Raw genomic sequence first — 11211 nt, 5'->3', positions numbered from 1 at the left:
GCCAAATTCTGACTCTACCATCTGAATGTCTCAACCGAAATCGAGACTCGTCAGACCAGGCAACATTTTTCCACTCTTCAACTGTCCAATTTTGGTGAGCTCTTGCAAATTGTAGCCTCTTTTTCCTATTTATAGTGGAGATGAGTGGTACCCGATGGGGTCTTCTGCTGTTGTAGCCCATCCGCCTCAAGGTTGTGTGTGTTGTGGCTTCACAAATGCTTTGCTGCATACCTCGGTTGTAACGAGTGGTTGTTTCAGTCAAAGTTGCTCTTCTATCAGCTTGAATCAGTCGGCCCATTCTCATCTGACCTCTAGCGTCAACAAGGCATTTTCGCCCACAGGACTGCCGCATACTGGATGTTTTCCCTTTTCACACCATTCTTTGTAAACCCTAGAAATGTTTTTCCATGAAAATCCCAGTGACTGAGCAGATTGTGAAATACTCAGACCGGCCCGTCTGGCACCAACAACCATGCCACGCTCAAAATTGCTGAAATCACCTTTCTTTCCCAGTTTGGAGTTCAGGAGATTGTCTTGACCAGGACCACACCCCTAAATGCACTGAAGCAACTGCCATGTGATTGGTTGATTAGATAATTGTATTAATGAGAAATTGAACAGGTGTTCCTAATACTCCTTTAGGTATTCTTTATAATATTTATACAAAGTAATTGTTATGATAATCCCAATAGATTTAATGAATAACAATAAAAAATAAAAGTACAATTTTGTTGCAAACAATTTTTTAGCTGATTTTTATCCAAAATATCATCTGTAATTTTTAAAGAGAATGTCCTAAATATCACCTGCAATTTCTAAACCTGACCTTTGACCACACAACAACCATTAAACAGTAAAACAAGAAGTTGTGGTGGTCTCCATGCAGGATCTAAAGACCCTTAGCGGACTGAAATGGTTTGTGGCTGGGACAGGTGCCTTTACAGCTCTTCTGAAACAGACACTCTCTGTTTCGTGTTCCACAGCAGACCCCCCTCTTTCCTCAACAGTTGCCGTGGTCACATTGAGTGCAGAGGTTCACTTCCATGTCACAAACCCATAATTCACCAGGGCTTCTGTTGCCTCATCAGCAACACATGGAGCTCAACTGTTCCCCTGACCACAGTCCAACTAAAATCCCTTCTGTCCTCTTTTTCAAAATGAATATTCTGTCATCATTTACTCACCCTCATGTCGTTCCTTTAACAATTTTGCATCAAGCATGAACAAGACTGAATCAATGAATCTGCTTATGGAGTGCCGCCCCATGTGGGCTCACCAAAAAAATCACTACATTTCTACATCCTTTACTCAAGTACATGTTTACATTCCATTCTCTCTTCAACTTGCCTTGACAATGTCCTTTGCCCCGTCTTTCTCTCATCTCCTACCGCCCCCTTCTCCCTCGTTTTGAACGCACCCAGGCAGATTACCTGCAAATGGATGACTGGGGGCCAAGGGTTCCCTCTGTCAGCAGAGGCACAAAGCCAGGAGGCTCCTTTATTCTCACATATTAGAGAAAAGAGCCCATGTTGAAAACTCTGGGCCTGTTAAAGCCGTAAGTGATGTGCCCTGATCTTCCCGGATTCATTAGATGTGTTGAATGCACTGCTGTTTCAGCAGGTTAGGTCCTATTAGCTGGGTGTTAGCACTCAACGTTTCCTTGTCCTTAAGCTATTTGGGTAGAAATAGAAACCTTGTCAGGTTACACAGTCTAAAACCCTCATTGTTTGAGAGCTGTCACATCAGAAATGGAGAGTTATTGCTCGCCGTAACTCTATCTGTGAACAGGTGTGAAAGCGCTAAACTTGAAGCGGGAACAATGAATTTGAGTGGAATTAAAAGCAATTTGTATCTTTTTATTGCCAAATTGACATATTTCATGCCATATTCAATCTACAATCAAATTTAAAGAAGTTTATATTTCAAGAATTTATAGAAAAATATATTTTATAATAAAAAATAGTATTATTAATTTGAATTAAAATTATTTTCATCTTAATTATTTTATTTTAAAATTATTATTTTCTACATATTAAAATGTTGTTGTTTTTTCCACACTGTATTTTCTGTTGATTGTATGCAATTCAGTATTATTTTTTGTGTATGTTTTAGCTGTTTCCTCTAATATATTTTAGCTGTGTTCTTACATTAAAAGTTGTGTATGTAATTTAAGAATAATGCTGTATTTTAATGGCTCTCTGCAAATGTGGATTGTGGACGTTTTTTTGCATGATTTTCTTGATAGTTGCAATATATATTATAAAATGTCTAACAATAAAAATTAAAGTATAAATAATATATATAAGTTATATACTGTATATTATTATTCTTATTCTTATTTATAATTGTTAAATATTTTCTCTAAAGTAATTATTGATTACATTCTTGCTATGCTTTGATGCCATTTCATTGTTATTTTTTTGTCATTTGACAATGTAATTTATAAGTGGACAAGATATAGTTTCTAACTATGCTCTTCTAGCAATAATTCTTCCAGCATAATTTTTTTCCACATTAATGAACTAAAGATTTTCTCCTTGCTTATGTTGCAGCCAACATGACAAGAGTGGTGAGATGATCTCTCTTGACAAGACATTCGTTTTACAGGCTCATATGAGTGTTTTATTGTTTGAATAGAAAGCAATTTGTCTCATTGTTTGGGCCCTTGGAAAATATATGCGAATGTCTAGTACAAGAATGTACAAATCCTGGGAAAATCCATCAACAGTAAATACAGAAGTTAAAACTATGTGGATCGTTTTACACCTCAGATACTGGTATTGGTGTTTGCTGACAAATAAGCAGAATATTTCACCTCCAGCACTCTGGACAGCGCTAGTTTAGCTTAATTTGTGAAAGACTCCATGAAGTGGGTTATATAGTGCCCGGAATACCAAACATTCCTGTCAAATTCCCTGTAAAATAACGATGAGCTTTAACCACCACTTCAGCTGCTCTTCTGAAGTGTATTGGTTACTACAGCAGCAGTGTCATTGTCTCAAACTGAGCAGTGTATCAGTGTTTTCTCAGTTGCAGCATATTGTTGATTTTAAGGGTCCTGATGACAGAAAAATGCCCCTTGACCCCAGCATCAAATGCATGAAAACTATTTGATCTTTGACCTGGAAATCTAAAGAGCCCAAGGCAACTGGGCACAGAGAACATGGCATTTTAGATAGACTGATGGCAGCACACTTCTTAAAAAATCGGATTTTAAAAATGACACATTTTCAATTCAATAACAAAACATGTAGGCCCATTCAAATATATTGCAATAGCATTTAACACTTTGATGGTAAAAAGGGAATTGAGCTACCTGTGGGTCGTATTCATAGGGAGCTGCTGTTGGTCTCTTTTTCAGATCCGTCATAACGAGTCGTTTCGAAGTCCGATTCTTGGAGGAGACCTTCATTTGAAGTGATTCATGCACGGGTTTGCAGTGTTTCTCGCGCGAACTAGCCTAAACACGATGAGGTAAGATAAGAAACACTTTTATTTCAAAATATCAAACAAGAAAGAATTGTACAACAGAAGCTATGTTTACAGGCATATCTCATTTAGGATGACATCATGAAACTGGAAGACATCTAAACGACTAAACTGACTATTTACAACTTTGTTGTTGTTGTTTTACATATAGTCGCTGGTCTTACTAATGACCTGCTACTATGTTCCAAAACACACATACCACGTGATACTGTTGTGTAAAGTTTGAAGATTATCGAACACGTCACAATTCGTAATTAATTTTACTACAAGCAAGAGCCTGCATACAGTGAGTCTTGTGGGAACACTTTGAGTGATGATTCAAATGAGTCGACTCATTAAACCATTCATCAGTTGAATGAACCGAATCTCTTAAATGAATCAGACTCGTGCGTAAAGACAGAGTACAGAACATAAAAGGTGCTCACTGCGCTTCAGCCGCAATCGACACAGAGCTTCATTTTCTGACTGTAGACACTGAACCAGCGCTTTATTTCAAATGAAGCGTCCTCTCATTCCACTAATAATTTTTTATACGTGATATAACAGCTGTCTTCGCCATGAGCTGCTTGGATGTCATGTATCAAGTTTATGGTCCACCTCAACCTTATTTTGCCGCAGCATACACACCTTATCACCATCAGGTATGTTCATAAAGTTCAATTTATTATTATTCTGCGGTGTCAGAAGAAGACAGTTTTCTGTTTGTGGTTTGTTTGGAGATTTGTGAGTAAAACTTTCTCTCCTCGACTTGTTGCGCTGCGCGTGCACGTTGACGAAATAGTTTTAAAGTCACGTAAGTTAGTTAACGTTAATGTTGATGATTTTTTACGTGATTAATGGCAGTTTAAGTGTTATTTAAAGTTATTAAAAACAAAACGTGAACATATTTTTATTTTCTGACAATGTTGTAGTAGGCTATATCACTTGCATATAGCATGATACGACATTAGCTATTTTATATGATTATACATGTTTATTAATTTCCTTAATAAAAGCTTATTATGGACTGGGAAATAGATTTTTCTTTATTTGACAGATATCATGTTATCTTCAATGCATATTTAGTTTAGGATAAATACATATATTATACATATTGAGTATATATTGGTGACATATACCGTATATGTTAGCATTATAGGAACTTACATTGTGCAACACCAAACACACTGGTGGAATACACTACACTATATAGTTTCTCCCTGTATCTGAGAGTGCATGAGTGTATTTCTGTATCATGTAAATAGATTTTGCCTTGTTTTTTTTTTCTTTCAGAAATTGGCATTTTACTCAAAAATGCAAGAATCACCAGAGACTGTCAGTGGAAGCAGCTCTTCTTTTTCCAACCTCTCTGGGCCACCCATAAAAGAGGAGGACTGCGCCCGGGAGAAAGATCACCCGCCGGAGGCTGAGTACATCAGCTCCAGATGTGTGCTTTTCACGTATTTCCAAGGGGACATTAGTTCGGTGGTGGATGAACATTTCAGTCGAGCTTTGAGTCAGTCTAGCAGTTATGCACCGGGATCCACCAACAGCAAGACGGCGAGAGGCACATCGTCCTGGAGAGGTGGGAATCTGATGCAACCTGCTTTTTGAATCGAATTAAATTTAACTTTATTGGCCAAGTATGCCTGAGCAAGGAATTTGTCACCGATGTAAGGCATCCACATAGTGCATTTAGAAATACATGCAATAATTATATATAACAAAAAAACTAATGAATAAGTATAACAAATAACATGACACCCAGTTTAGGTATACAATACAATAACACGCTGATCTGCACAGAAATAGCAATGGAAGTTACTTACAGTAGGTTATATAAATAAGTATGGCACTTAAATATGATATTGCACAATAAGAGAAGGAAATAGATTTAAATAGTTGATTTATACTATAAGCAGTATGTCTTGTCCTTGCATTCTTTATGATTGTACAGCTATTAATCATGATAATGGGCACAATTTTTAATTCTTTGCTTTAAGGTCACTTTTTAGATTTTTTGAAATTATTTTAATTATGATTTTTTTTTAATTATTTTAATTAACATATATTCTTTGCATCATCTCTGCGTGTTTTATTTATTTATTTATTTTGCATTGTTATTTTGCAAAGCTAATGCAAAACAATTACATTTGTGTGTAGAGGACAGTTTGTCGCATTTGTTTTGTTAATCCATTCATTTTAAATCTCAAACAGAATGTTTGAATTGTTGTATATTGGAATTATCACAGGCTTTAGTGCATATTAACATGCTAAATGTGTTCCTCCCCAGAAGGCTCATTCCCTATGAGCCAGAGAAGCTTCCCTCCCTCGTTCTGGAACAGCGCGTATCAGCCGTCGGTCTCAGCGTCTCTCAGCAGCGCCCTGGGTTCCTCCCACACGGATCTCCCCTTCTCAGCGGACCCTTATTCCACCGCGTCCCTACACAGCCACCTCCACCAAGCCACCCCGGAGCCCTGGCACCCCTCTCACCACCATCACCCTTACTCACTCAGCGGAGCCATCGGCACCCAGGGGTCCGCTTACCCCCGGCCCTCCATGCACGACATGTACGGAACGCACTTTGACCCCCGTTACAGCTCTCTGCTCGTGCCCTCGGTGCGGCCCCATAGACTTCCCCCGGCCACGGTGCCCGCAGCTGGAGCCTCGCCGTGTGATATCAGCAAGAGCGAGCCGGGCAGCTCGGCGTGGACCGGAGCTTTCACGGCGGCGAGCTCTGATATGAGTCTGAACATGGATACAGGTGTGAACATTCAATCCACACACAGCAGACCCATGGTGTATTTATGCACATAACAAGCTACACTTACAACACATATGGATGTCATTGCTTTTGAAAACAAATGATCAACTCAAAAGGCATTTATTTTAAAGAAATAAAATATTTAATTAAAAAGAAGTTTTGTTGTAAATGATAAAAAAGAAGACAACTTTCTAGTTGTTTCTGGCCATTTAAAAAGTATCTTCAAACCTTCACCAGGGCTGCATGTATTTGATGAAAAATACAGTAAAAACATTAATATTGTAAAATATTATTAAAATTTCTGTTTGAATATATTTTAAAATGTAATCGATTCCTGTGATGGCAAAGCTGAATTTTCAGCATCGTCACATGATCCTTCAGAAATCATTCTAATATGCTAAATATTTGTCGTGACAACCGTGATACTTTTTTTTTCATGATTCTCATTTATTCACAATATAAATGTATAACATTGTAAATGTATTTACTGTCACTTTTGATCAGTTTAATGCATCCCTGCTAAATAAAAATATTAATTTCGTTCAAAAGCAAAACATTTTTTAATGGTAGTTAATGTGATATGTGAAATGTGAATTTCAGGAAAATTTATATCATACATGCACACACACAAAAAAAATCACCTTGACACCAGTTTATTAAGAATGAGTGCAAAAATTGTGCAGGAAAGTTCTGAGAAAAGCTTTGTCTGTAAACTCCACTTTCCAAGCAATTATCTAATGCATTGACATTTAGACTTTTTTTGAAGAGTTTTTTAGTCTTAAAGCATACTTACATTTGAGGGCCGCCAAAGGTTAAACACATCATAAAATCAGACAAATACCTAAAAGAGATTCTTGAAATACTGTACATGATCAATTTGAGAATTTATTTTCAATCTTGTCATCCTCAAGGTTTTTGACGTTGGCCTCTGCTGACATACTGTTTTTTCACTCTTCATCTTTAAGACTTTAAATGCTTTCTTTGCTTCAAGTCTCACTTTTCACTCTGTATTTGCTACTCTTTTTCCCTCTTTACTTTTCTTTCCGCTTTCCTTCTTCCTCTCAGGTCTACAGAGCCAGGATAAGAGCAAGGACTTGTACTGGTTTTAGTGCCCTGCGGCCACTTCTTTCTCCGCCGGCTTGTCTTTCTCTGGCTTTTCTGTAACAGATTCTCATCTCACTTGCAGCTCGGCGCTACACCCTCTGCAGCGGGACCATCCTAAGCTGAAAATGGATAAGAACCCTTCGGATGAGTGCAAAACTCAGTAAAGAGGAGCAAACGTACTGTAGGCTAGTGGTGTAACTAGCAGCTGCTCTCGCCCCATCCCTCCCCCGACCCTCAGCGCGCTCTCAGCAAAACGGACCCAAAATAAGATTTTAAAAGAGACAAACGTTACTTTTGGGGGAGCTGAACTTGCAGAAAAGGCGGACTGGCTATGAAGACTTTTCTTTTGACCAGAAATAAGTTTCTGAGCAGCATTCCCTATCATCGCTGAAGACAGAGGAGGGCTATTTGAAGCCACTTGACTCTATCTATATTGCTTTCAGCACCTGTCATCGACAACTGTTGTGGAACTTAGCAGACGCACAGACAAGCGCTTTGACCGAGCAAGCGCCCTGGATTTCATAAAAGAGGCGTTTTGTTGTATCTGGACACACTGCGAAAGGGAACAACTGGTTTGGCTTTTCATTTTTTTTTTTTTTTTTTTTTGAGGCGTGGTGTAGGTTCGATACGAACACTATTAAGCCGTACTGTATATACTTTGTGTCTTAGTGTGTCCAGTGCTACATGTAAGATCAAACAAAAGAAATATTGATTCTTTCATTTGTACTTTTTTAAGAACCACTTTTAGTCGCCGTCAGCTTAGGTCGACGTCTCTCACCACGCTATATTTGAATGTATCACATGTAATATATTACCTTTGAAAGTATTTTTCCAGGACAATGAGGCGTTATCTGTTTTGTTATTATCAGTTGTGTATCTTCGGCCTATGAAACAGAAATGGAAATAAAACCAGGGGATGCACACTTTAGGTGGTTTAGAGATTGCCTGTAAAATTGTGAAAGCGATTTATTATCCAAAAACATTTTTTATACCAAACACATCTTGACAATGACATTTATTCAAGCTTGTGTTCTGCTCTAGGAAACAAAAGGCTATTATAAATAGGCAGGCTGCAACCTTCGAAACCTTAAAACGACTTAAATTATTGATTTATTTCAATATAGATGTTTTTTTTTCTGTGTCAGACCAACACAGTCTCATGAAGATGCGTATCTATACCACGAGTGTCATTTCTCGTGGCATTTATACGCCAAAAGTGTTTTTTTCGTGTATATGGTACGCACTAAAAAACCCTGGGTTAGGTTTAGGGGGGAGGGGGGTGGGGAGTTTGTGCGGATTATACGCAAAAAAGTGCGTATCATATGTACGCGAAAATCGCGTGCCAAATACACGCAAAAACTGTTTTTGGCGTATAAATGCCACGACAAATGACATTCGTGCCATAGACACGAACTTTCATGAGATCGGGCTGGTCAGACTCAGTATGTTTGACATGTTAAAGAAGGATGGGCTACTTTGAATCACACTCTTAAAAATAAAGGTTCTAGATGCAGGTTTTCCACAGCAATGCTACATGATTTGTAATCACGACATTATTCCTTTTGTCAAATCAACTTAAATAATTTGTGCAGTTCAGATAACATAATATTTAATCAATCACCTTCATTGTATTAACTCAATTTTTCCATTTCAATGAACTTAAGACAGCCACGTTACTTTATTTTTTAAGTTAAACCAACAATATTTTTTTTACAGTGTATAGCAGAACCATTATTGGTTCCAGAAAGAACCTTTTGGTAAACCGTTTTTTTTTTTTTTTTTTTAAAGAACCATTTTTCTCTTAATGTGAAGAACGTTTTAACAATCTAAAGAAGCTTTTTTCTACTATAAAGAATCTTTTGTGCAATGATTCATTGGATGTGAAAGGTTCTTCATTGAACCATAGTTGCCAATAAAGAACCTTTATTTTTAAGAGCGTGTTATGTTTTTGTCCAATGAAAAGGAATTGAGAAGCGAGAAAGAAAGCGGGAGGCTCAATGTTATCACGCTGACATTTGATCCTTTGCCTTTTGGTTGTGTTCGCAGTGAATACCAGACAGCTGTTGATTAATATTGGCTTATGACAACAGCAATGATGGACAAGAGATGTGTGGCCAGGAGTTTCTCTTGCTTAAGTGTGTAAAACAAAGGCCTCCTTTTTAAAAAGTAGCACTGAGTGCTCTTCTAAAGTGCTGGGGGTGCATGAGAAAGTAATGTAGTTCATATGGCAGATTAAACAGTCACATTTCAAAATGTATAACTGGTGTAAGCAGTTACTACTAAGCCAAATTGTGTGTTTTTTTTGTGACTGCAGTGTTGCAAAGTATGTGTATTTTTTTAAATGATGTCTATTGAAACTACTCTGGTTGTATTTGTAGCCTGTTTCTCTCCCTTGAATTCAAAGTTGAGTTCATTGTATTTGTCATATGCAACAGCATATCTGCCGACTGACAATGAAATGTGTCATTCAAGCTCACTATATGAACGAAAATAGAAATAAATTATATTGAAAAAACAAAGTAATATAGGTCTAGACAAATTAGAAGTGTAGAGGAGACCAGGGCTTGCTGTCACATATCTCAGAGTTTATTTTTGAATGTCAGTTTCAATATAACCATTTCTGTATTGACATTAGTTTTTTATAGATTTTGAACTTTAACAGAGCATGTTGTCACACAGTATATGGGTCCCTGCCAGTTATAGACTTTAAATGAAATTGCTTCACAAAGAAATTTTAAAGTAAACCATTAAGCAAAACAATTAATGAAACACAATGTACAAGATTATTTCGAGAAAAAAACAACAACAACAACTAGCCTAGCTATTTGAAACTAATTAGCATTAGGACACATTTGTTATTACGATAGGAAAATGAAACAATAGGCTTGGCTACAAGAATTAGGTTTATACAACGGCTAATGTGCTCATGAATCTATAAGCATATGATTACGCAAAGCTGTCACATTATCCCTGCCCGGTAACTCCGTGCCAATATTAGCATGACTGGACTATTTACAGCCGCGCCGCGCGCGCACAGCACCAGAAACAGCGCGCGCAATTACTCGCAGTCGCAGAGCGACACTCGATATCAGCCGTTTCAGTGACTGAAGGATTTGTGATGTTGAGGCATAATATCGCTGCAGTAGCTCTTTAATTGCCGAGCCCTAATTAGGGGCAAGAGGCCGAGCTGTCAGTCACATTATCCACAAAATTCAAACGCAGTCCCATGTACTTTTTTGGAGTGGCGTCGAGCAACCCGCAGCCAGTTGTCACTGAGCCCACTGTTTGCCGAAAGGACAGACACCAGCCATGTGAAAGGTCAACTTCCAACACTTTAAAAAGCAGATCAACAGTCCGCTGGCATTTTAATCAGCTTGAGTCTAATGTTCTCTATCAATAAAGTAGTTAACTTAAACGACCATGTGATAACTGTTAAGCTTTGCCTGGTAAAATTATTACGGGCACTGGGTTTCTAATACATTTACAAAGGGTTACAATCCGAAATGATTTATAATTATCTACTACATTTATCTTTTCAGCCTCCCAACCAAAAAAAAAAAAAAAAAAAATGCATGGTATAAAAATATATAAAATATAGGCTTGAAAACATATTTTATATTCTGTTATATTGACATGAAAGCATCATGCAGTTGCTGCAGATTTTTCGGCTGCATGTCCAAGATGTAAATCTCCTGTTCCAGCACATCCCAAAGGTGCAATCTATCGACGTTTAAGGGGGCCCTAAAAAGGCGGATATTGACGTATGGTCAAAAGACGTCCCAAGACGTCAGTTATATGACTTTTTGGGATGAGACTGTGTTAAAAGGTGCCACAGGATTGAGATCTGGTGACTGTGGAGCCATTTGAGTTAAGTG

At 37.8% G+C, this 11211-nt stretch overlaps 1 protein-coding gene across 3 annotated transcripts; it reads left to right on the top strand.

Annotated features, from left to right (window-relative positions):
* Positions 1-3780: 3780 nt before the first annotated feature.
* On the top strand, positions 3781-8603 carry vgll2a (vestigial-like family member 2a). Of its 3 annotated transcripts, none has more exons than XM_039691945.2 (4): positions 3781-4130; positions 4762-5053; positions 5762-6232; positions 7419-8603. In XM_039691945.2, the coding sequence occupies exons 1-4, from the start codon at positions 4047-4049 to the stop codon at positions 7457-7459; spliced, it is 888 nt and encodes a 295-aa protein (XP_039547879.1). In that variant the 5' UTR covers positions 3781-4046; the 3' UTR covers positions 7460-8603. The 3 variants fall into 3 exon arrangements, with proteins under 3 accessions (XP_039547879.1, XP_039547878.1, XP_039547876.1); XM_039691944.2 differs by having other exon boundaries at positions 7298-8603; XM_039691942.2 differs by lacking the exon at positions 7419-8603 and having other exon boundaries at positions 5762-6385.
* The last annotated feature ends 2608 nt before the right edge of the window (positions 8604-11211 follow it).

The sequence above is a fragment of the Pimephales promelas genome, chromosome 13, assembly GCF_988280905.1.
Source record: "Pimephales promelas chromosome 13, fPimPro1.hap1.1, whole genome shotgun sequence".
Classification (NCBI taxonomy): domain Eukaryota; kingdom Metazoa; phylum Chordata; class Actinopteri; order Cypriniformes; family Leuciscidae; genus Pimephales; species Pimephales promelas.
Note: the sequence above shows the minus strand (reverse complement) of the source record. Positions and strands in the feature narration are given on the sequence as shown.

What these genes read in the sequence shown, in the direction of transcription:
- vgll2a (XM_039691942.2), top strand. Translation starts at nt 4,047, where the DNA reads ATGAGCTGCTTGGATGTCATGTATCAAGTTTATGGTCCACCTCAACCT. An exon ending in ACACACCTTATCACCATCAG is followed by an intron (nt 4,131 to 4,761) that starts GTATGTTCATAA and finishes TTTTTCTTTCAG; the next exon opens with AAATTGGCATTTTACTCAAA. An exon ending in AGGCACATCGTCCTGGAGAG is followed by an intron (nt 5,054 to 5,761) that starts GTGGGAATCTGA and finishes GTTCCTCCCCAG; the next exon opens with AAGGCTCATTCCCTATGAGC.